At 41.9% G+C, this 26,059-nt stretch overlaps 1 protein-coding gene across 1 annotated transcript in view; it reads right to left on the bottom strand.

Moving 5' to 3' along the window:
• The window catches only part of DOCK8 (dedicator of cytokinesis 8), a 226,762-nt gene extending 201,617 nt beyond the window's left edge, over positions 1–25,145 (bottom strand). Inside the window, exon 1 of the mRNA XM_081236682.1 lies at positions 23,938–25,145. Coding sequence (XP_081092808.1) covers positions 23,938–23,990 — 53 coding nt within the window. The 5' untranslated portion in view covers positions 23,991–25,145. The remainder of the gene's footprint in view (positions 1–23,937) is intronic.
• Between the last annotated feature and the right edge of the window lie 914 nt (positions 25,146–26,059).

The following is a 26,059-nucleotide window of genomic DNA, read 5'->3' on the forward strand; positions in this document are numbered from 1 at the left end:
CTCTAACCAGCCAGGAACAGAGAAGAAAGGTTTGATGTTATATATTGGTTTTGAAGGGACGTTTATTGAGGCTGTCAGATTGGTGCTGACAGTATATAAAACATCACTGACTGCTCTTTTTTCATTTACCTGTGTGGAAAAATAGACGGCAGTCAGAGGCAGGCTAAGACTTGGATGGTGACTTATTTTTGTACTGCTTTAAAGAGGCTACTGTCGGAGAGTAAAACTCAGCGTGACAAATTTGGGATGTGAATACTCTGGTGTAGGCAGTTCTATCCCCAAAAGTCATGCCATAGGGCTATTTCTGGACATGAAAGCTTGCCATTTCCTGGCACTGGCCCAAGATCCTGGGCAACTTCCCAGCAGTCCTTTGCTTCCACCTTCACCCCATCCTGTGAGGTCCCAGGTAAGAGAAGTGTATACAGCAGTGACAACAGTTACAAACACAACCAGGTACAAAGAGAGAAACGAGAAGATGGGGCCTTGGGTCCAACCTGTAAAGGCATGACCTCCCTGCTACCTGCCCAGAGTGGAGTATAAACTGCATTCAGTTCTGCCCTCACCTCATTCTGTCCTTTAGAATGAAGTAACAGTATCAGGCCACAAATGCCCATCCATAGATTATGATGTTTCTGGAAAGTCCCATTTTCCAGAGTTAGTTCTGCTTCCCCAGGCAGTGACCCTGCATTTGGTAATAACTTTATCTCAGTAAAAATGCAACTAGCTCTATGAGCAATAACCCACTGCATGCTTACCAGCCACAAACCGATTCACATTGAAGGACGGATCAGGTAAGGGGAGGTTTTGAAAGTAGCTGGGGGAGAAGAAGACAGACAGGTACAGATAGAGAGAGCCCTTGCAGACCATGTCTGGATCAGGATCTCAGAACCTGCAAGAAGTGGGTGGAGCCAGGGAGGGATGGAATAAGAAGGTGGAGAATCTAAACCAACATCACTTATGTCTCAATTTTCCTCAGGCCCTGATAACTGAATCAGAGAAAAGGGGGAAAAAAAAGAGCACCCGATGTAAGTGAATGGTATTTCTTTGAAAGGAAGAAATATAAAATTGACCAAGTAAATCTGGTAATGAGTCAGGCCATAAGATGACAGACAGGGCAATGTTAGTGTTTTGTATAAAAGACACAGGTCAAGGAAAGCATGGGGAAAAATAGCCAAGCAAGAGAACCAAGGGCTCCCTTCTGGGGCTCTAGGAACACAAGCCCAGGGGGGAGAGTGAGTGTGGCAGCATGTAACACCTCAGTGTCACTGTCCCCCAGAAAAGCCACCTCACGTGAGGCCCCAGCCCACCAGGTTACTATACCAAACACAAGACCCTTTTTCTTGAAGGTATTGAAGAACTTCAACACAAAGTTTGCACAGATTGCTTGTTCAACTCCGTTTCTTTTTTTTTTTAATATATAGAGGAACAGAAAAGAACTTTTTAATATACTTTACATGGAGGCGACAGAATGGAATTAGAAATATTTTAGTCTATTTATAAACAATAATACTATCAACAGAAGTTAAGCTTGGAAATATTTATTTCCCCAGAGACTGCCACACTTTTGAAACAAAGATTTCTCTGCCATAAAACAAATTTGAATATTTTTTTTAATTTATTTATTTTATTTATTGTTTTTGGCTGTGTTGGGTCTTCGTTGATGCACGTGGGCTTTCTCTAGTTGCGGTGAGCGGGGGCCACTCCTCGCTGCAGTGCGCGGGCCTCTCATTGCAGCGGCTTCTCCCGTTGCGGAGCACGGACTCTAGGTGTGCGGGCCTCAGTAATTGTGGCCCACGGGCTTCAGTAGTTGTGGCTCGCGGGCTGCAGAGGGCAGGCTCAGCAGTTGTGGCACACGGGCCCAGCTGCTCCGCGGCATGTGGGATCCTCCCAGACCAGGGCTCGAACCAGTATCTCCTGCATTGGCAGGCGGATTCCCAACCACTGCGCCACCAGGGAAGCCCCAAATTTGAATATTTTAAAAATGACAAATAGGCACCATAAAAGATCTCCTGTCAAAAATACCCATCTTGGGCTTCCCTGGTGGTGCAGTGGTTAAGAATCCGCCTGTTAGTGCAGGGGACACGGGTTCGAGCCCTGGTCCGGGAAGATCCCACATGCCGTGGATCAACTAAGCCCATGCGCCATAACTACTGAGCCTGCGCTCTAGAGCCCACAAGGCACAACTACTGAGCCCGTGTGCCACAACTACTGAAGCCCACGTGCCTAGAGCCCAAGCTCCGTAACAAGAGAAGTCACTGCAAGGAGAAGCCCGCACACTGCAATGAAGAGTGGCCCCCGCTCGCTGCAACTAGAGAAACCCTGCACGTAGCAACGAAGAACCAAAGCAGCCAAAAATAAATAAATAAAATAAATTTTAAAAAAATATCCTTCTTGATTAAAGATTAGAAAATTCATGTAAATTCTACAGGCTCATTAACTTGCCATATTTGATTAATTTTCAAATTGTGGAAGCAGTGAAAAGACATAAAATAGCAATTCATAATGTTTCTCCAGCTGACAAAGAGACATTAAAAAACAAACAGCATAGCCAGGACATGGAAGCAACCCAAGTGGCCATCGACAGATGAATGGATAAAGAAGATGTGGCACATATATACAATGGAATATTACTCAGCCATAAAAATAAACGAAATTGAGTTATTTGTAGTGAGGTGGATGGACCTAGAGTCTGTAATACAGAGTGAAGTAAGTCAGAAAGAGAAAAACAAATACTGTATGCTAACACATACATATGGAATCTAAAAAAAAAAATGGTCATGAAGAACGGGAATAAAGACGCAGACCTGCTAAAGACTGGACTTGAGGACATGGGGAGGGGGAAGGGTAAGCTGGGACAAAGTGAGAGAGTGGCATGGACATATATACACTACCAAATGTAAAACCGATAGCTAGTGGGAAGCAGCCGCATAGCACAGGGAGATCAGCTTTGTGACCACCTAAAGGGGTGGGAAGGGAGGGTGAGAGGGAGGGAGATGCAAGAGGGAAGAAATATGGGGATATATGTATATATATATATAGCTGATTTACTTTGTTATAAAGCAGAAACTAACATACTATTGTAAAGCAATTATACTCTGATAAAGATGTTAAGAAGAAGGAAGGAAAGAAAGAAAGAAAATAAAAAACAAACAGCAAATTCAAATTAAGAGTATAATAAATAAGGAAATGTACTTCTTTCTATACATCAGGTGTGAATGACAATTAATTTATGCAGTATTATATTATATTTTGGTTGTAAGTTTAAAAATATTTTTACTAAGCATCAAAAGGCAAATATTCAGGTCATATAAAAGCTTTTAAATACTCAACATTCACATGTGATCTTCAATGCCAATTAGGAGACACTAAATTGAATGCTCAAAGAGAAAAAATACTGGTAAATTTCATTTTTTTCTGTGGCACCTCCATCTAGTTTATCTAACTTACTTGGACTTGTTGAAGGTCTTATTTTAAAACTGGTAAATTACCTGTGAATTACATGCCCACAATCTTGGGATTCAACAGCAAGACCACTTGGAAAAGTGGAGTCATTTTATAGGTATATTCTAAAGGTTTCAAATATATATTTGTCCTTCCTTTCACCATAAGAAAGAATCCCTTAAGTATTCCTACAGTCCATTTCCTCTGCCTCTCCTGCTTCTGTCAGATAAAAAGTAGGTCAAAAAACCACATTTTTTTGTGTGCACTTTTTAGTTGTTTTGTTTGCTTGCCTAAATTGTCTGAAAAATCATCTCAAAGTCCCATATCCCTTGGTCTAGTGAGTTTGAAGTTTTAACATCCACATCTTGGTGCTAGCCAACAAATGTTGGCTTCTCCGCCAATGACCTGGAATTGTGTAAGTATCAGAGATATCTGGGAAAATGCCTGATACTTTGCACGGAGTAGATGCTTCAAGATATCAGTTTCTTTCTTTAGTCACAGCAGTACAGCAAATGGAGCCAACCTATGGTAGGGAGTAGGGTAGGGTCAGCCTCACTGGGGTCCTATGGAGAGAACCCTTCAGTTTCTTCACTGTTTTTTAAGATGCCTAATGATTTCATCATTAGAGATGTATTATAAATACTTTGAGAGCTGCCTTTTTTGAAAAAGCAAGTACACTGGAAGGCTAAATTACCTTAGCCTTAGCTAAATTTAGCCTTAGCTAAATTACCCATGCTGTTAGCTGAAGATGGCCTACTACGCTGTACACAGCAGGCTGAGTGAGGCCTTAGGGGCCTAGGACCTGAAGTCAGCAATCAGCAAAGCAGCCTTAGAAGGTGGGTGACCTAGAATGATAATCTGATGTGGGCAAAACAAATGGCCAGCAGTCAGAAAACCCAGGTGTCTTATGACTTGGACCCAGAGGTCTGCCCTGCCCCTGGACAGCCCTTCCATCAGCTCCCTTGGAGGGATGCACCTGCCCCCAAGAACTCAGTGAGGCAGCAGCCAGCCATCTTCAGAATTCACTGCCCCACCTGTCATAGGCGACCATAGACGGACTAGGAAGAAAACACGAGTAGGGCCTTCAGGGGCTATGGTGGGGAAGCACCTCCAATAATATTGAACTTCAAACCTCCACAGCTGGGAGCTAACATTAGACTTGAGAGGAGGGATGGAATTCTGTGCAGGAACCCTGAAGACCTGGGGAAGGCTGGCCACATAAATTAGTTTATTAATTCTTTAATAAATATTTATTAATGCTAGGAGTTATGCTAAGCTCTAAACATTGGAAAGTTAGCAAAACCTACTCTTCTGAAGCCTCCAGTCTACTAGGGTTCAGGTGGGGCAGCAGGGGCATGAAATAAACAATCATACAAATTTAGGATTACAAATTGTGATACATGCTGGAAAGGAGAAGAGAGTGTTCTGTGCATACGAAAGGGGGAGATTGTGATGTACCGTGTATTTCTTTCTGTGGATGGTGGTGAAAAAACTTTGAAAGCTAATATTAAAGACCAAGTTAAGATTTTGGAGTAGTAGGTACCACAGATCACCTTTGAGGATGGATGATGGAGCTGTGGAGAGAAAGGGGGACTGTGGACCAAGCAGTCCCTTTCACTGACATACTCTTCCAGAGGGTAGGATGGAAAATACTTTTGCTGTCAGAGTCGTCTAGATTTGGGCAATTAGATAAATGAAATAACTCCATCCCCTTCCCCACCCAACCTCCACACACCCCATTTCATCAGGAGCCACTTGAGGCCTCGGGGGAAGGGTAGGGAAGAAAGAAAAACAGCTCTGCAGTTGGGAACACAGCTGTTGTTCAAACTAGGGCACCCTGAGAATCTTGACATTAAACAAAGCACACATCAACTAGTAAATATTGAACTGTCAGGGGATCAATCAGATCTTTCTTCTTTGTATCTGAAACTTGAATTTCACTGGTAGTAGAGACTAGAACCCAAGTCTGATCCCCAGGGTGGCATCTCTTTCTCCACACTATGACATCTTCCCAGAGAAGGAACACAGCAGTTGACTCTCCATCTGTGGGTGTGGTGCAGTTCATAACGTCAGCAGCACTCGGGGATGGGAATGGGCACTGGTTTGAAGGGGCCAGATGTGAATGGAACTGTGTCTGTTACACCAAAACATAAAGAGGTCTCCCCACACCCCAAACTTTCTCTCCTCCATCTAAAACTCAAGTTTCATCCATTATACCACTGAGCTAATTAAGCCCCTGAGGCTGGGCAGTGCTTTTAGTGGATTGTTTCCAGTTTTGATAACATGCAGAAGGAAAAAAAAAGACTCTTCAGTTTGAAAATGCACCTTTGTTCATAGCTAATTTCAGAGAAAAAAATCAAGTCTGTTTTGGTCCACTCTAATGGAAAGATTAAAAAAAGTCCGTAAAATCATATTCAAGTTGTGATGAAGAGACACCAGCACAGGATTTTCAGATGCTGTAAGGCTACCTCTAGTTGTGTTCGGAGTGGACACAGTCCGTCTCTCTTGGAAGTTAATCATCTGACTCATCTGAGGCGAAACGAAACATATTATGGCATATGGAAAAAACAATCTTGACAAATTGCATGGCAAGGTCACCATGAAAACTTATTTCAGCAAGAAAGTTGGCTTGCTGGCAGTAATGCTTGGCAGTAACAAGAAGAAAGCGGTGAAGAACATGGGTTTGGTCTCAGCTAGACCTGTGTTTCCACCACAGCTTTACTATTTATATCCTTGGGAAAACTGTATAACCTCACAGCCTCAGTTTCCAAATCTACATCCTTGGGATAATAAGAACACCCTGAACCTTTTAGGCTGTTATGAGAATTATACAAGGTAACACATGTGAAGGACATGGTAAAAGTGCTCAAAAAATGCAAGAATTCATTTTTAAAAATAATAGTCATTGATCATATTGTGTCTCTCTCTTTCCTTCTGATGTGACAAGAAATATACCACTGATTTCTCAGTTTCTCATTGACAGTCTTCCTCTGTCAGTGAAGACAAATTATACAGTTGCTCTGCCTACTTCTCAGCAAAACAGAATTTTGAAAAAGTCATAGTTAAGTTGCTGTCATTTGTTATTGGCTTGGGTCCCAAATTTCTTCTCAAGGACAGTCTGGGACCTGGCATTCATCCTTTTGAGTGGATCTAGTGGGGGAAGCATTTATAAACAAACAAAGTCATGTTAGCTCTGAAAGGGATTTTAGAAATCATCTATTATAACTCCATCTTGAAGAAACTGAGACCCAGAAAGTTGAAATGTATGAATTCTTCTAAGGCCGTGCGGGGTGTGTGTAGCAGCCCAGGACAGCTGGGTTCAGGCAAAAGAAAACCTGAATCATCAGGACTACTTGATATGAAGGCTCAGCCTGCCTTTCTCTTCAGAGGAGCAGCTGCTATTTAAGTTTGCTCAGAAAACAAAACAAAACACTTTTTTTTTTAATGTTAAAAAAAATTTTTTTAACTGCAGAGGAGCAGTTGCTATTTAACTTTGCTCAGAAAACAAAACAATTCCTTTAATATGGAATAAATAATTTGCTTATTTCTTAATCGCAAATGAGAATTCAACTATTTATACCAAATCAATTTCCTCTTCCAAAGGAGAAGAGGAAAGAGAAATTAACATTTATCAAACACCTATATGGTAATTTCTGCATAGTCTCATTTAATTCTCATAACAACCCTATAGGATAGCACATTATCTTTCTTTGTAACAGATAAAGAAGTTGAGGCCCAGAGAAGTTAAGTAGCTTGCTCACAGCTAGTTAGGAAGTGGTAAAATGGGCATTTGGAGCCTGGTGTGACGCAAATATTAAGGTTCGTTTCAAAATGACTTAGTGTCTTCATAAACCCTCACCTTGTGTTATTCTTCTTAACAGCAATTAACACCACCTGATGTTATATTATGTATTGATCTGAGCATTTGTTATCTGTTTCCACCATTAGAATCTAAGTTCTATGAGGGTAGGGTCTTTCAACAGCCCCAAAGTCTAAAATAGAGCCTGGCACATAGTAAGTGCTCAAGAAATATTTGTCACATGAATGGATGGATGAATGAATGAATTAGTTATTAATGACTTAATAAGGGGACACAATAGAAAATTAAATAGATAAATGTAAATAGTACATAACTCTGGCAATAAGAAAGAATTTGTACGTAATAAATTAATAGTTTTTCTAGGTGAACTTACACTTCTATATAACTTTACTCTCTTTGAGAAAATATACATTTAACTGCCTTAAAAGGGATAGTTTATAGACTCCTGGTTATAGCTGGAAATGTTGGTAATTATTATGAGGAGAGCCTCAAATAGGACTAAGATTATCCAGAAAAGCATTTATTTTAAAAAACTGAGGCCACAAGAAAACCTAATGAATTAATAGTATTTGTCCAAATCAGATTTACCTGCAGGTTCACTGACCCAACCATAATAACGGCTTCAGGGCTTCCCTGGTGGCACAGTGGTTGAGAGTCCACCTGCTGATGCAGGGGACGTGGGTTCGTGCCCCGGTCCGGGAGGATCCCACATGCCACGGAGCGGCTGGGCCCGTGAGCCGTGGCCGCTGGGCCTGCGCATCCGGAGCCTGTGCTCCGCAGGGGAAGAGGCCACAACAGTGAGAGAGGCCCGCGTACCGCAAAAAAAAAAAATAACGGCTTCAGTTCAATCTTTCGAGGTTGATTTTTTTAAATGTCATGTATAAAAGACTGACCTTACCAGTTATACTTATTTGAAAACAAACCAGCTTTCGATAACTTTCCCCACGAATCAAGGCAAAGTTCAGGGATGCTATGTTTTTCAAATATTTTTAAACTTCATTTTAAAGACAGATGTCACACAAAACCTTCCAGAAGGACAACAATATAAAGGAAATATTTCTCTCTCTCTCTCAAAAGAGAATTAAATTATGAACTAGCCTCACAATGGAATGTTATGCATTCATTTAGAAGTGTAATGCAAAAATATTTAGTGACATGAAAAGTTGTTCATTATATATTTTTAAATAAAAAAGCAGTATATAAGCATGCTTCCAATTCCGTAAAAAAGATGCATGTATTTGTGTGTATCTGAAAAGTATATATATCAAGCTATTAAAAGTGATTAACTTTAGATTAAAAAACTAGAAATAATTTTCATTTAAGAATTGTTTGCAGGACTTCCCTGGTGGCGTAGTGGTTAAGAATCCGCCTGCCAATGCAGGGGACATGGGTTCGAGCCCTGGTCCGGGAAGATCCCACATGCCACGGAGCAACTAAGCCTGTGTGCCACAACTACTGAGCCTGTGCTGTAGAGCCCGCAAGCCGCAACTACTGAACCTGCCCTCTAGAGCCTGAGAGCCACAAATACTGAGCCCGTGCGCCTAGAGCCCGTGCTCCGCAACAGGAGAAGCCACTGCAATGAGAAGTCCACGCACCGCAGCGAAGAGTAGCCCCCTGCTCGCTGCAACTAGAGAAAGCCCGCGCGCAGCAACGAAGACCCAATGCAGCCAAAAAACAAAAAAAACAAACAAACAAAAAAAAGAATTGTTTGCTATGTACACTTCTGCTTTTTCCATAATTCACAAATATAGCTTTTGTAATAAAAAGCCATTTTTCATTTTAGGAAAGGATAGGAAACATGCCTGTAGGTCTCCAGTCTCTAACTACAGTTGCTATTCTTCAGGATGAATCACTTCTCCTCAATGGTTCTGTTTTTTCAACATTTTATTTCTTTCCCATCTCTCATATAAACATTCCTGGTGATCACATGACATGCTTTGCCTAAGTGACTCTACCAAATTCCCTCTATAGTCTTATACAACTTCCAAGATTTTCTATAAAAAGTTACTTTTGGGGGAAAAAGTACATGTAAATGAGTTGAACCCTTATTTTATGTTGTTGTGGCTGTTTTTAACATTTCTCCATCTCTCATTTCCAGTGTATTTTACTTCGTCCACATGTGTTTTATTTTTCTTTTCTGAGACCCTGTGTGACCAAGTGTGAAACCCTGTGCCAGGTGTATGACATATGTCACCTCATCAACTGATCACAGAAACACGGCACCTATTCCCATTTTACAGATGTTTTATTAAAATGCGTGCAGTGCTCTCTGATTTATGTGGCATTTTCACAGATACTATTTCATTTGACCCTGTTGATGTGGCATTATTAATATTTCTGTCTTACAGATGAGAAAACAAAGACTTGGGGAAGTTAAAATGCTGAAAAATGCTCCTGTTGGGAATCAGTGGGGTTGGGACAGGAATCTGACTTGTTTGCCTCCTCCTATCCTGACTCAAAGGTTTAACCTGTTTTCTCTCTGTGGGTTGTTGTTATTATTATTACTACAACTGTTAACATGAATAAGGAAGACTGATTTCACAGATTATTAAAACGATTAAAAGGCAAATAAACAAGAGAATTCAACCGACCCAAAGGGAACCAGTCATGAAAAGTAAAGTGACTCAGCTTCTCATCAAAGTTCTCCTGTCACAGAGAGGAGACTGGACTATGACATTGTTACTCCTCCGTGGGAATGCAAAGTTTTAGAATGCTTCTTTCTCTAACATCTGGAACATCTTATTTCCTGTCAAATGAAATATTAATTCTAAGTTAATCACTCAAAAGCTTTAAAAATATCTTCATCTTGTGGTTTTTCCTAAAGTGTGTTAAAACTGATTGTTCTCAGGAAAAAAAAAAATGGCTGAGCAACTTGGCTCCTTGTCAATCTGCAGAGTTTCCAATAAGTGTTCAGCACTTCTGGTGTCCTTGACTGCAATTAGATTTAAAATAATTTTTTTAAACTATCAGTCACCTGCCTTAAAAGGATAATTATGCCTTGTATTCTTATTATCTCCTCCTAGAATCTCAGGTGCTTTCAGCATTTGCTTTTCATGTTTGCTTCCATTACAGCCTCCACTCTCTTACTGTTGTGACTGAGACCACGTGGCTTTTATCTATCCACCAAACACACAGCAAACCAAGCCTACACATACATTTATTGATATTTTGTTAATGACTCCTCCTTTGTGATTGGGACCCTGTAGCAGAGATGACTAGTTGACCCCCAAAGATTCATGCTCCCCTTTTGCAGTGAAGATTTGTTGCTGGAAAGTAGCTGCTGGACAAGAACTATCTTCCCCAGCCTTCCTTGCACATCAATAGACTTGTAAGTAGTCGTTATCAATGGGATGTGAGTGGAAGTGATGTGTACCACTTTTGAGTTGAGGTATTTAAGAACTGGAGGCACAATCTTTCACTCTCTTTTCCTCCTGGCCAGCAGCTGAATGTTATCAGAAAAACCTGAAAGTTTTTCTGATGGCAGAGCCATAAGGTGGAAGCAGCCTGGGTCCCTGAGTCACCGCTTGGAGGAGAGCCACCTGACCTGCATCAGACTGTGACATGAATATGAAATAAGATTTTGTTGGGTTAATCCACTGAGATCTTGGGATTATTTGTTACAACAGCTAACTTAATACTAGACCTATAAGCCTGGATATCCCTCCTCATTAGGCCAGGGTCCTGGAATTAGATGAGCTTGAATCTGCTACAAGCATTAACAGGATGGAAGCACCATGTTGCCACAATGGAAGTTCTGTCACTAATTTGTCCCCAGGGCAACTGTTGGGAACAATGGCAAAGACCATTAAGTTGCCCATCAATAGACATTATCCCCTTCCTTTTAACTCAGCCCTAGTTTTGTTGGAGGTGGCAATGTGCTGGGCTAATAAAAACTACATTTGCCAACCTCTCTAATAGGTAGAGTAACAGATCTGATCAATGAGGTATATAGCAAATGTCACTGTGGGAGTTTCTGGGAAAGTTCCTGAAAAGAGAGCAAAGTTAGCTGACATGCCTCTTTGGCCTTTCCTCTTCTTTCTGTCTTCAATATTCTTTCAATGCATAGAATTTCAAGAGCCATCCTCTGACCATGAGGATGAGAGCCACACACTAAAGATGGTGGAACACAAAGACACAAGGAACCTGGGTCTCCAGTAGTATTTTGGACTATCACACCGAGCCTAGACTGCCAACCACTGGAATTCTTCCTACTCAAGAAAAACAAGTAAACCCCTGATTTATTTAAGACACTGTTTAGTGGGATTGTCTGTTCCTTGCAGCAGCTAAAAGCAATCGTAACTCATAAAAGGGTGAACCTTCTAAGACAGACCACAGCACATACCTTCCTAACAGGTTGATCTCTCTGCTTCTCTGCACCATTCTTTTCTTCTACTGTCATTAATTCTTCCCAGCCCAGAACATACACTGGACCAGAATTTCTAAGCCCATTTGGTAACTCTTGAGGATAAAGAGCTCACTGGCCCTTTTCCTAGTCATTTAATTTAGTCTCAAATCCTGCTCCTCTGAATGACACATAGCAATTTTCAAGCACCTTCTTTCTCTGATATCCTCAAACTGCTGCTTCATCTCTGGACTAGAGAGCTCTGCAATCTGGGCTCCATCAACGTTATTATGGGATTTAAGAGAAACCCAACAAGTTATTGTTTATTCACTTGCCTCCAGACAGGACTGTGATTAGCTCTTCCGGATATATAGCTGTCTTCCATGGGCCAAAAAAGTCTCTCACAAAGCATGACTCATTGGTAACTTTGAAGGAGTTGATTTAATCTGTTCTCAGTTTCTCTGCCAGTGAAATGGGTATTGTGATCTGAACAGAGAATGATAAGACCTTTGGCTTAAATATGTGCAATTTGAAATGGGATATGATCACTTTTTTTGCTGGGGGCTGTAATAGATTAAAATGGACAAATATTTTGCAGCTCCTCCCATGAAGAGACTTAGTCTACTTCCCTATCCCTTGAAGCTGGGTTGCCTTGTGACTTGCTTTGACCAAGGAATGTGGCGTAAGTAATGTTGTAGGAGCTCTAGACTAAGCCTCAAGTAGCCTTGCAGCTTCCACCTTCATCCTCTTAGAATGTCCTCTCTACCATGTAAGGAATGTGGAGCGGACTTCTGAAGGAAAAGAGACCATGTGCAGAGAGACAGCCAGCCCCCCAGGGCCCTGGACTTGTGAGTAAGGCCATCTTAGATGCCCCAGCTTCAGTCCAGCCACCAGGGAATTGCAGCCACATGATGCCCACAGCAGGACCAGCAGAACCAAACTGCTGAGCCCAACCCAAACTGCCAACCCACAGAATCATGAGAAACACTAAACTGCTGTTGTTTTAAGTGAATAAACTTTGAGGTACTCTATTAGTTTCCTAGGGATGCCATAACAAATTGTCATGAGGCTGGTGGCCTAAAACAACAGAAATTTATCCTCACGCTATTCTGGAAGCCAGAGGTCCAAAATCAAGGTGTCAGCAGGACCTGCTCCCTCTAAAGGCTCTAGGGAAGAATCTTTCCTTGCCTCTTCTAGCTTCTGGTGGTTGCTGGCAGACCTTGGTGTTCTTTGGCTTGTGGTGACATAACTGCATTCTCTGCCTGTCTTCACGTGGCATCCTCTCTGTGTGGCTCTGTGTCTCTTCTCATAAGGACACCAGTGATTGGATTTAGGGTCCACCCTAATCCAGTGTGACCTCACCTTAACTTGAGTACATTTACAAAAACCTTATTTCCAAAATAAGATGACGTCCACAAAGACTTAGGAATCTTTTAGGGGGAACACAACTCAATGCAAAACATGTGGTTTGGGGCTTCCCTGGTGGCGCAGTGGTTGAGAGTCCGCCTGCCGATGCAGGAGACACGGGTTCATACCCTGGTCCGGGAAGATCCCACATGCCACGGAGCGGCTGGGCCCGTGAGCCATGGCCGCTGAGCCTGCGCGTCCGGAGCCTGTGCTCCGCGATGGGAGGGGCTACAACAGTGAGAGGCCCATGTACAGCAAAAAAAAAAAAAAAAACATGTGGTTTGTTTAACATATAGCTAATATTGGTACTCTTTCCTATCATTTTTGTACTTCAAACATATGAAGATAAATGTAAAGAAAATAAAACAGAAAGGATAACCATGTTCTTATAGATAATATATGACAGTGCCACTGAGTTTCAAAATCTCCCAGGAAGAAAATATCTAAGTTGACTATCTTAATTACTGTTAGTGCCAAGCAAAATTTATGATATATTAGACAGTATCAGGTATTTTAAATATCTTTAGTCACATGTAAGACTTATTTTATAGGGGAAAAAAAAACTACAACTGCGTGCTTTCTCTCTAAGATGAAAGAATCCTGTTAGCATTGCGTGTGATATTTGTGTGAAAGTCAAAGGCTTGTTGAGCCTCTGATTACCGCTGCCCCACTTCTCCTCTGCCTGATCCAAACTTTTGAAAGGAGTGGTCTCTACCAGCTTCCTCCATTTCCTCTGCATTGACTCCCTTCATAACCTGTGAAATCTGACTTCCTTCCCCACAGCTCCACTAAAACTGCTGTCTCAGAGGTTCACACTGATCACCATCAAGTCAAATCTGATGCCTCTTTCCTTGTCCTCATAATTTTGCATCTGACCTGTTTAACTGCCCTGTTACCTCCCTTTTCTGATACCACCTCAGTCTGCCACATCTTAGTCCAATTCTTCCTCCTCTCTGTATAGCTCTTCTCTTGCACCAACTAGCAGTGACCCTCTAGGCCCATTCCTTTTCTCTTCCCAGTCTACGTCTCTACTTAGAAAATGTGTCCATTCTTCATTCCCAGCCCCATCTTATCGATGACTTCCTAATCAATATTTTCCATCCTGACCTATCATTCAAGCCGCAAGCTTGTATCTCAAACTGCCCACTAGAAATGTTGTATATTTTATGCACATCTGTACTAGTCAGGGTAGGCTTGGTTTTGCTGTGATAACAAATAATCCAAAAATCTTAGTGGCTTATAAAAACAAAGACTTCCAGAGAGCAATTGTGGCTCTGCTCTGTCTCTACTCTAGGACACAGGTTGACAGATCAGCCTCTGTCTGGAACATTGCTGGTTGTATAGAATAGGAAGCAACGATATGACAAAGGGCAGGCCAGCTCTGAAAGCGCAACTCAAAGTGACCACATCACTTTCAACAAGGTGAAAAGTAAAGTCCTCTGACAGGGAGGGAGAGCAAATATATGGAAATGTGGAATCTACTATATTCTCTTAAACAAAACTCTACAAGAGAAGTACAAAATCATCCTCCTTAAACCAACTCAAGGTCCTAATTTTCATAATTTCTCATTGGCATCCTCTTTATCCAATTTCCCCAGGATGGAAATCTTAGTGTTACCTCTTTTATAAACTTTAGTTTTCCCAATTACAAAAACACTCTTTGAAAAAAACTTGTCAAATATACATCCACACATGTCGCATACAAGGAGACAAAAATCACCAATAATCCTAACACCCAGGTATTATCCAACACTTATCACATGTTAGCACATGTCCTTCTGCTCACCTCCCTATCACATGTATCAATCTATTTAATCTCTGTAGGGAGACACATATTTACATTTCTATAAAAAAAGATATCATACTATACATATAGCTTTGTGGCTGTTAAAAAACTTACCAAGATAACTCTAATATTTTCTTTCTCCCCATTATTTTAAAATATCCTCTAGATGGTAATGATGTGCAAATTTAAATATCCAGCTTTGACCTCTCCCCTGAGCCCCAGATTCCCAAATAAAATTACGTAGTAGGTAATTCCAGTTGAATTTCTCATATGCATCTTAGTATGTCCCCAATTAAACTCCTGATTCAGCCTGAAAGCCTATTCTTCATCCAGTCTTTTTTATCTGTTAAAAGCATCAACGTCCACACATAACGCTAACCTGAGAGACATTTTGATTCCTCTTTTTCTCTCATTGTCCTCCATGCCACATCTAATCCATCAACCCAATTTCCAAAATATGTCTCAGAGCTGACCGCTTCTCTCCCTCTACTCTCGGCTCCCCAGTCCTGCCACCATCACCTGTCCCCTGGACCCTGTACTACCTCCCACCTAGCCTTGCTTCTTCTCTTTTCTTCTCCATGGGGGAGCCAGAGTGATCTTCTAAACACAGAGGTCAATCACATCGTGCTTCTGCCCCCAAAACCTTCCCATTGCACTTGGAATAACATTTGAACATTTTCCTCGGCTTCTAAGGACTTTTTATGATTTCGTTTCTGCCTACTTTTCTCTTCATCTCTACCACTCCCCGCCGCCCCACACACACACTCACTCTATCCAGACACACTGGCTCTCTTTTCTTCCAACACATCAGCCTTACTTTTGCCCTGGGTATGGCACTTGCTAACTAACTCCCCTGCCTGGTCCTGGCCGGAGCTCATCTCCTTAGGGATGCCTTCCTTGACCTGGATTCCATCTTAAGGTATCCACACACCTGACATGGCCCTTTTTACATTCTCTAAATACATATCACCATATTTTACCTGATATTTCCTTTTCATTTCCTGGTTTATTTCTTTATTGTCTTCCCATTGGAAAAATGACTTATTTCAGGACAAGAACCTTGTCTGCTTATTCACTGCTCTGTCCTCAGCTCTTAGAACACACACTGCCAGGCACATAGTTGACTACAATCAATATTCATGAAATGAGCCAATGAATAAATATTTAGTTGTTTCTCAAGTCCAGCTGATTCCCCTTGAAGTGTCTGTTGGCGCAGACCCTTTTCTTTCCATGCTCATTACGCCAGCCTAATCCCAGACATCACCTCACATCGGAATGACTGCAACTGCCTCCTTACCCATCTCGTGGAGCCCCCTCCAACCCATTCTTCGCACTATACCAGCTTCATCTGTCAATCACCTCCCTGTCCTTCAGGCCTGGCTGAAGCCTCACCCCCTCACCCTCTAGGGCTGCTACTCTTTCCTTCCCCTCTGAGTTATGTCAACATTTCATTCCTGCCCTTAACCCTCACCTGGCCATGCAACCAAACACCATCTCTTGTGTTCACTTATGTGAATCTGCTCACTCCAGCTGAATTCGGGGGGCATAAACTTGTTGTTTTGGGAGTTTGGGTTTTTTTTTTTCTCATAATGCCTAGAGAAAATCATAGGCAATCAAAAAATTCATGTGAGTTGAATGAAATTATTGGGTAGAGAACAAGATACAATAAGCAAATTGGAGACATATACATACTACTATATATAAAATAGATAACTAATAATAACCTATTGCAGAACATAAGGAACTCTACTCAATACTCTCTAATGGCCTATATGGGAAAAGAATCCAAAAAAGGGTGGATATATGTATATGTATAACTGATTCACTTTGCTGTACAGCAGAAATTAACACAACATTGTAAATCAACTATATTCCAATAAAGATTAATTTTAAAAAATAGGCAAATTGGATACCCCTTCTAAAGGGATACTGTGAGAACAGGTAGTGATTTAGAATGAAAGAGTAAAATACCAGTAGGTAAAGCAAACCAGAGGCAATCCTGTTCCCATAGAGAACAGATGGCCAGCATTGCCTTGAAACAACATTTATGGTAAATAGCAGGATAAAGTGCATTTTTAGTAGACTTTGAACCCAAGTTTTTCTACTAGCAAAAGGAAAAGGGGATGGTCATTCTGGTGTAAATTACTGCATAAGGACTAGCACCCCTTAGGCAACTCTAGTTTGCCTCCCTAACTACCCAGGGCCTCAGGTGGGTAACTTCTTGATGAGACCCCAAGTTCTCCTGAGTGTTCAGAGTACACAGCAGAGAACTGACTACCGAGAACTCAAACAGATCCAACAAAGAAGATGTCTGCTGTGTGCTGAGTATTGCCCTGGGTAGCAACAAGGCAAAGCAGAGATTTGGGGAAAAACATTTCTATCCATGGCATTCTTCCCAGTTTGTCTAATTTGAGGTATGGTATAATAGAGGAACTACATCTCCCTGTTCAACAGGGGAGAATCAGCCCAACCATTCAGTTTTACCAAGCCCCAAATATCCCCATAAGGATTTTACATTTGGTAGTGTATATATTGTACAACTATTTTAATCCCTAAAGAATGACTTCAGAGGTCATACAGGGATCTGGGAGAGAAGCTGAATAGGAAGAGGTAAGAGACATTGAAGAGAAGGGGTCAAGATTCTAATAAAGTTTTAAAAGAATGATAAAACCAGGCGGGGGTGTGAATGTGAGGAAATGAGAACTTGCAGGGCCACTGGCAGGAGTGTAAATAGGTAGAACTTTTCTGGGAAACAACTCGGCCATGTGTAGCAAAAGCTTGAAAAATGTTTCTTTCCTTTAAGCAAGCAATTCCACTTCTAGAAATTTTAAGGGAGTATTTGCACTAACACATAAAGATATATGCATAAAACTGTTCATCAAGCTCTGTACATTATTATAAAAAATTAGAAACTATCTTAAGGCCCAAGCATAGAGAATTAATTCAATAAATCACTGTATATCTAATCAACACAACTTTATACAGCCTATGTAAATTATAATGTAGCTCTACATGGATGAACATGGAGAGTTCATATTTTTAAATTTAAAAAATAGAGCATAAAACATGTGCAATGTGATCTCATTTTTCTAAAAATGGAAAGATGTACATCCAAATATTAAGAGCTATAACTTATGGGTAATAGAAATTTTTGCTTGCTGTATTTTCCTACTTTTAATGATGAACATGGATGAAAGAATAGAATGTGGATGAAACACTGGTTCTGCCATTGCCATTTCTGCTTTTCTAATCCTGCATCTGATCTAAACACAGTGGGACATAATATAATGGTCTTATACCCTAGGCCAACTTTGCCAGTTTGTTTGATTTCTCCGCACCCTGCATACAGATGCCTTCCTATATACTTTCAGAGGTATCATTCTGTTTTTATTCTGCGTACCCCCAAGTTGTCAATATAGCAAACTATACTACTAAAGTGCAAACTCTAGAAGCACAGGGACCACACTTAACCACAACTGCATAAACTCTATTGTAATTTCCTAGAGCCTAGAGAACCTTTATAGCTGCTGATTGGTAATAAATTAGACTGAACATTCGTGGGAAAAGGAATGGCACATTCCTGTTGCTTTAGCCACTGATTATTGACCAAAACATGAACAAGCACCTGGTGTTTACCACTGAAAAGAACTAAGCATTCTTTTTTCTTAGCTTCCTCCAGCAAGAAGTCTGAGTAGTCACATCGCTGTCTGTTACAGAGGATGGAAGGTTGAGGTGTTTTTAACATCATCTCATTCCATCACTAGCTCTGTGTGGGGAGTGGAGATGTGAGACCTGGTCCCCTGAGCTCTTCCTCTCTCCCTAGGTAACCACATGACATAATTATATTTTCTTTGCCATGTAGAAGTAAACACTGACTTTACATATACATGTGAAATTGTCAGAGCTCAAAGAACTCCAATTGAAAAGCTCACCCTGGCAGAAGGTTCTTTCAATTGTATTAGATGCCTGAAGTTCAAGTGGAGCTTTTCCAAGAATCCCAAAATAAAATGATTCTGAATGTGAAAGACCAAAATTCTGAGTTCAATTGCCTGAAGCCTCTTCTCGTGGTTTTTGGTCTAGAACACGTCCGACGAATGAAGCAATTTCTGAAAGCAACCACACCCTGCTCTGCCATCACTACTAAAGAATAGCACTGTTTCACTGCAGACGTGCATTTAGACATATGAATACATATATTTTATGCTTGCATCATTTTTGCAGACAAAATTAGCAAACACTTCTCAGGCACAGCTCAGTGCCTTCTTGTTGTTCTGGTCTTTATGCTGAACATTATTGGGATTGTTCTTTTTTTATTGAAGTATACTTGATTTACAATGTCATGTTATGATCTCATTACATTGTCAATGTCAATGTCACTTTGTACAGCAAAGTGATTCAGTTTTATATATATATATATATATATATATATATATATACTTTTTCAGATTCTTTTCCCTTGTAGGTTATTACAAAAAATGGAGTATAGTTCCCTGTGCTATACAGTAGGTCTTTGTCAGTTATCTACTTTGTATATAGTAGTGTGTATATGTTAATCCCAACCCCCTAAATTATTCCTCCCCACCTTTCCCCTTTGGTAACCATAAGTTTATTTTCTATGTCTGTGGGTCTATCTCTGTTTTGTACACAAGTTCATTTGTATCTTTTTTTCTAAGATTATTGGGATTGTTCTTAAATGCAATCTGTCTTCTTGGACCCTTGTTTTTATCTTACACAAGATCACTCTCTAATGATAATTATTATGCATCACATTTTGTTCCTTTTCTACAATGAGGAAATGAAGGTATGTAAAGTTCTCAACATAATACTAGGCACATAGTAAGTAGTCAATAAATATTACTTACTTTATGATTATTTTAAAATAAAACTGGACTTCCCTGGTGATCCAGTGGTTAAGACTCCATGCTTCCACTGCAGGGGATGCAGGTTCCATCCCTGGTTAGGGAACTAAGATCCCACATGCTACTCAGTGCAGCAAAAAAATTTAAAAACTAAATAAATATAACAAAACTGAGACAGTAGCATGGTGTATAGTGGTTTAGGGAGAGGATTCTGGAGCAAGGCTGCCTGCATTTGAATTCCAGCTCTGGCCTTAGCTGTTTGTGACTTTGGACAATTTTCGTAAGTCATTGGTGCCCAGTTTTCCCATCTGTAAAATGGAGATAGTCATTGTTCCTACATCACAGGGGTGAATGAGTTACGATATGCATAGACCCATACCTGCCATACAGTAAGAATTATACAAGCATAAGTCATTATTATTTACTCCTTTCCATCCTTAAGGTCCATAGGATCATGAATATTTTTTCTACAATGTGCATTTTTCCTCTCTTTACCCAAGGTCCTTACATTACTTTAATATTTGATCTAGATCTATATCCTGTGGTTTTTTTTGTTTTGTTTTGTCTTGCGGTACGCGGGCCTCTCACTGTTGTGGCCTCTCCCGTTGCGGAGCACAGGCTCTGGACGCACAGGCTCAGCGGCCATGGCTCACGGGCCTAGCCACTCTGTGGCATGTGGGATCTTCCCGGACCGGGGCACGAACTCGTGTCCCCTGCATCGGCAGGCGTACTCTCAACCACTGCACCACCAGGGAAGCCCCCCACAAACATTTTTTAATGATAGTTTGTATCATTCAGGGTAGAAAGGTGAAAAAATATGAACCCATGCTGAATGTACTGATGGCCCTATTTCAACGTTGCCTTACTTTTGTAAGTTAATCTATTTTAAAAAACGAAGAGTACATAGGTATGCAAGGGAAAATATTTTCTTTTCCAACTTCAAAATTGCAAAACATCACACTTTGTTTACATGTTAAACACTGATCAGAACAATTTGCAATGTTGCTACTGAAATGTTTGTTTTTTTAAATTAATTACTTACTTGCTTTTAAAGGAAATTCTTAAGAAATGTGGATCAAAATAGCACATGCCCAATTAAGAACACAGTCTTTGGAGCAGTTTGTAACCCCAGCTCTGCCTCTGATGTTTGCATGGCCTTGAACAAATTACATGGCCTGTGCAACTACATCTCCAAGCTTCATTTTCTTCTTCTGTATGAGACGTCAGGTGAGTCTCATAGGGTTTTTCTAAGAATCTAACAATATAATCCGTTAAGCACATAACGCAGTGTCTGGGACATAGTAAATGATCAATAAATGGTGCATTTTAATATTATGTTAATACTAGGTATGCCCTTATTAATCCATTCCTTTGAACAATAATTTCTGCCAAGCTCCTCTGCATAACTCTCTACCAAGTACACAAAATGCTTCCAAAGGGAAAACAGAACCCCCTAAATAGGAATATCCAATCCTTATTTTTGCCTGAGGATTAGGGAAGCTTTTAAATTTTATTTAACTTGAGTGGGGCCTTTCTTGGTCAGATTGCATCATGCATTCTGTTCCACTGGGTTTGTCTGGTATACTCAGCACAGAGATGGAAGACATATGAGCAAGAACATCAACCTCAAGGGCACTCCAACCTGCTACTGGCATCACTGTTCCCAGCCCAAACTGGTCTCTGCACAGGAAGTTCTCCAGCTTCAGCTTTCCTTCCTACATTTCTTTCTTAGAATCTTCAAGTTGGTGGCAATGGAGATGATGACGACAATGATGAAGCTGATTGTAATGTGGATGAAGCCAGCTAGCATTTATTTAACATTTATTCTGAGCCAGGCACTATAAGCACTTTGTATATATTATTTCACTTAATCCTCTCAACAGTCATACAAGGTAGGTATTGATACGATGAATATCCCCATGCAACATATAAAAACTCAAAGTTTAGAGAGGTTAAATAGCATGCCCAGTGTCACACAGTTAGTCTGGTGCAGAGAGCCAATCGGTAAGCAGATGTGATTCCAGCCAGGGCCTTTATTCTTTTTTTTTTTTTTTAGAATCTTTGTTTTTATTTCAGTTTTGATTATCTTGTTTCGTTGGATTAATAGACTAGTATTTGTCATGGTTACACAGGTATTTTTAGTTTTTTAAATTAATTTTTACTGGAGTATAGTTGCTTTACAATGTTGTGTTAGTTTCTACTGTACAGCAAAATGAATCAGCCATACATATACATATATGCCCTCCCTTTTGGACTTCCTTCCCATCCAGGTCACCACAGAGCACTGAGTAGAGTTCCCTGTGCTATACAGTATGTTCTCATTAGTTATCTATTTTATACATAGTATCAACAGTGTATATGTGTCAATCCCAATCTCCCAATTCCTCCCACCCTCCCACTTACCCCTCAGTATCCATACATTTGTTCTCCCTGTGTCTCTATTTCTGCTTTGCAAATAGGATCATCTATACCATTTTAAGTAAGCCAGAAAGGGCCTTTATTCTGAACCCCCAGGCTACACCAACCCCACTGCTGCTTTCAAGACTGCCTTATAGGGATTAGTGCAGGTCCTACTGCTCTCCTCAGACTAATTCCACCCAACCCCAAGTCTCTAACGTATTTCTGTCAGAGTCATACCACCTGACCTGAAGTTCACAGAGACAGAAGAGCAGCAGCTATGACAAGTGGTACATCCATCAGAAACTTCAGTTTGATTTCCCTCAGCCCCCAAACGAACTGCCCCTCCTGCATGGCAACAGGCACGAAACCCGATGCAGAAAAAAATCCCCATAGGGAAATCCCTGATATGCTTTATGCCTTTTGACTACTACCTTCCGGCCTCCAACATTAATACACAGTACACAATAACAATTAAACTCATTTTAAAGATGAAGAAACAGTAAAGAGAAATGGTTTGCTCACAGCTACACAACAGGTGGAAATAAAATGGCCAGTAAAGCTCAATATGCCCTCTGCAAGACCTTACCACCTTATTATTCCAGGCTTCTAATTCCCTGTGGCTGAAACCTCTTCACAGTCTAGCAGCACAAAAATGGACTGTGGAACTAGCCTTTCACAGGCTCAGCTAAAAGAAGACTAACTAATCCTAGAGCAATGAGGGCAGTAAAATAATAAGTTGACCCTTCAGGATGAATTTCATATTATCTTTTAACCAGACAGCCTAGATTTCTCAGGGCACGACAAAAATGTCTCCAAACACTTGTCAGCAGTTTTCAGTGGAGGAAAAACTGCAGTTAAAGCACCTTTAGTGGGAGCTTTGAGCAGTAGATGTGCTTGCATTTAGTTTGTGCAATTTTGATTATGAATTGGATGGTGGGTTGGATCTATGTCCTTAGTTCTTTGCTGGAGTGCTAGAAATCTAAAAATGTCAGCCACAGGCCATTCCTTTTTTATTTAAACGGAGAACTTAAAAAAATCACTTTTTCGGGCTTCCCTAGTGGCGCAGTGGTTGAGAGTCCGCCTGCCGATGCAGGGGACGCGGGTTCGTGCCCCGGTCCGGGAGGATCCCACATGCCGCAGAGTGGCTGGGCCCGTGAGCCATGGCCGCTGAGCTGCGCGTCCGGAGCCTGTGCTCCGCAACGGGAGAGGCCACAACAGTGAGAGGCCCGCGTACCACAAAAAAAATAAATAAGTAAAAAATAAAAATCACTTTTTCCACTTCATGCCTCCTTTGGACCAGAGAATAAAAATAGCGATCTCAGTAGGAGCCAAACTTTATTCTGGAAAAATAAAACGAGAGGGGAAAGCGTCCTCCTCAGAACAACCAAAGTCTTGAAGCAGCTGCCTCAAAGCAAAACTCTCCTCATTTCAACCACTTCTCCTCTCACCCCTTCTCGGAGCAGCCTCAAAGCATGGCGCAGTTTATGAGAAACTCCGTGGCGTGCCCAGCACTGCTAACCGGGCGTCCTTCCCACTACCAGGGCCCGGCCACCTGTCAACCCCGAGGGCGGCGCGGGCGAGGCGGGGCTGGGGACGTGGCTCCGGGAAGAGGCACTGGTGACAGGACCATCAGGAGGACTGGGATTCTCGGGGAGGAGCTGGCTGAGCCCAGCCCTCGGGCCATCCCGCGCTCAACGGCCCCATCGCAGCCGCCTCAGGGCCCCGGGCCCCCTGCTGTGTCTCGGGCGCCACCACCACCCCCGCGGACTCCCTGGGACTCTGCGGGCGGCAACCTCCACCCCCACCCTTCGGAGCGGCCCAGGCGTCGCACTCCACCAGCTGAGGCGGAGCGGCCGCGAGTCCGCCGCGGGGCGCCTCTTACCTGTTGATCTTGAGCGCGAACGCGCGGCGCTCTGCGCTCGGCAGCGTGGCCATGGCGCGCCGGCGGCTCTTCGGCCTCTAGGGTCTCGGGAGGCGCCCAGCGGGGGCCCGGCGCGCCTCAGGGCTGCAGCAGCACGTGCCGAGCGGGACTCGAGCCTCATCTGTCAGTCGCAGCTGGAAACTTCCGCATTTCCACCTTAAGCGCTGAAATCACCCCGGGGGAGGGCCCAACCTCAGAGCTGCGGCGGCCAGCCCTGCCACCCGGCGCCCGGCCCGGCGCGCAGGGAGCTGCGCGCGAGGAGGGTGTGGACCCACCGCGGAATTGCCCTCCGGATGCTCGGACCGCCGGCGCGCTTCTTCCCGGGGCCTTGACCTCAGGCAGAAAGGAGCTCGGGCGGATAACCCGGCGACCACTGAGCGAGGCCGGAAACTCCATCTGCCCGAAGCTGCGAGGCGGCCAAGGGCCTGTGGGCAAGAGCTGGGAACGCGCGCCTTCCGCCCGCCCCTCACAGCTGGCGAGGTCGGGAAAGCAACCCTGGAATTCTTTGAGCTAGGCCTTGTTAAGTGTTCGCACCATGCCCTGGAGCAGGCAGCTTAAATTTAACAAGAAGAAGAAGAAAAAAAAACGTTGGTGGAAATTTCAGGAGACATACCAACTTTCGCAAACGGTATGCCCGTCATCCTTATTGGGGTGACTTTAAATAAATACAACGAGTCCATGCAAAGAATAAACAATTTTTTAAAACCTGGAGATAAATGCTTTTCTCTGGAGAAACAGTGCACAGCACTTTCCTGTGATTCAAGCATATGCTGCAACCCTGTTTATTTCAGCTTCAGACCGAGAAGTGTACGAAGAAGTCCAGCCCCAAACTCAAGAAAAAAATCAGAAAAGTCCCAGTGCTCACCGGAGTGGAAAAGTCTGTGTTTACCGACTTGCTCTAAGTTTTACTCTGCTAGAGCACTCCGTATGTAATGCCTCTGTTTGTCAACTGACCCTTAAAAAAAAATACGAAATCGAGATAACGTTTGGTTCAAAGCTGCACTACTGTCCAGTAGGTAGCCACTACCCACATGTGGCTATGGAACACTTGAAATTATAGTTAGTCTGAATTGAGATGTGCTGTGTAAAATCCGCACCGAACTTTGAACAGAGTACAGAAAAAGTGATGCAAAATAGCCTGTCAATGATTTTTTATGTTGATCATGTTAAAACGATACTTTGCATATGTTAGGTAAATATTATTAAAATGAATTTCACCTGTTTGTTTTTCCTCTTCAGAATGTGGCTCTCATTAAAGAAGTTTAAAATTACACATGTAGCTCACATTATATTCCTGTTAGATAGTGCTGGTTCAATAGAACCTAGTTTGCAACCTAATATTAAAGTGCCTGAGAACTGAATTCTGTCTCTTGCCCACTGCCTTTCTTTCTCTGGTTTCAGCTAGCTCAGGTAGTTTAGTAATTCTTCAGAGCTGGTTAGGTAACTCTCCTCCCCCTCCCCACTTCAAATATCGATGGCTTTAAGCATAGTATAAGACACAGGTCATAAGTGTAACATTACATAGACTATGAAACGAGACCCCAAAAAAAGAAACCTTTTTGAAATTTGGAGTTTCTGACTTTCAGAATTCTCCCAGGTATGTTTACCACACTGGAATTTATAAGCAAAGATTTACATAGAAAAATAGTAAGAGAACAATTCAATAATAACAATTCAATACTTCTTCAAACTGGGAACAAATAGATGATTTGTAGAAAATTGTTTTACACTAGAATCTTCAGTCTACCGTGTACTAAGTCAGCCTTTCAGATGAGCTTCTCTTAGTTTCTGAATGATGGTGACATACACTTTCATACAGAGCAAAATATATTGTTGTCCACACAAACATAAATAAAATGTAATGAGAGTATCTCAAATTTTCAGAATTTGCAATTAAGGAAAACTTTTGTGTGGGGGGGGAGAAGGGGAGGAATCTTAAAATGTCCCATCTTATGTCAGCTCATGCTGCATTCAACTCATTCACCTTAGCATTTGGTACCTAACTATGAAAGTAAGGCCAGCATCATTATCCTCCATCCCATCAATTCCTTAGTTAGAAGTGATGGTTAGAAATGACTCCAGA

This window comes from Mesoplodon bidens (genome assembly GCF_964165515.1).
Source record: "Mesoplodon bidens genome assembly, chromosome: 6".
Classification (NCBI taxonomy): domain Eukaryota; kingdom Metazoa; phylum Chordata; class Mammalia; order Artiodactyla; family Ziphiidae; genus Mesoplodon; species Mesoplodon bidens.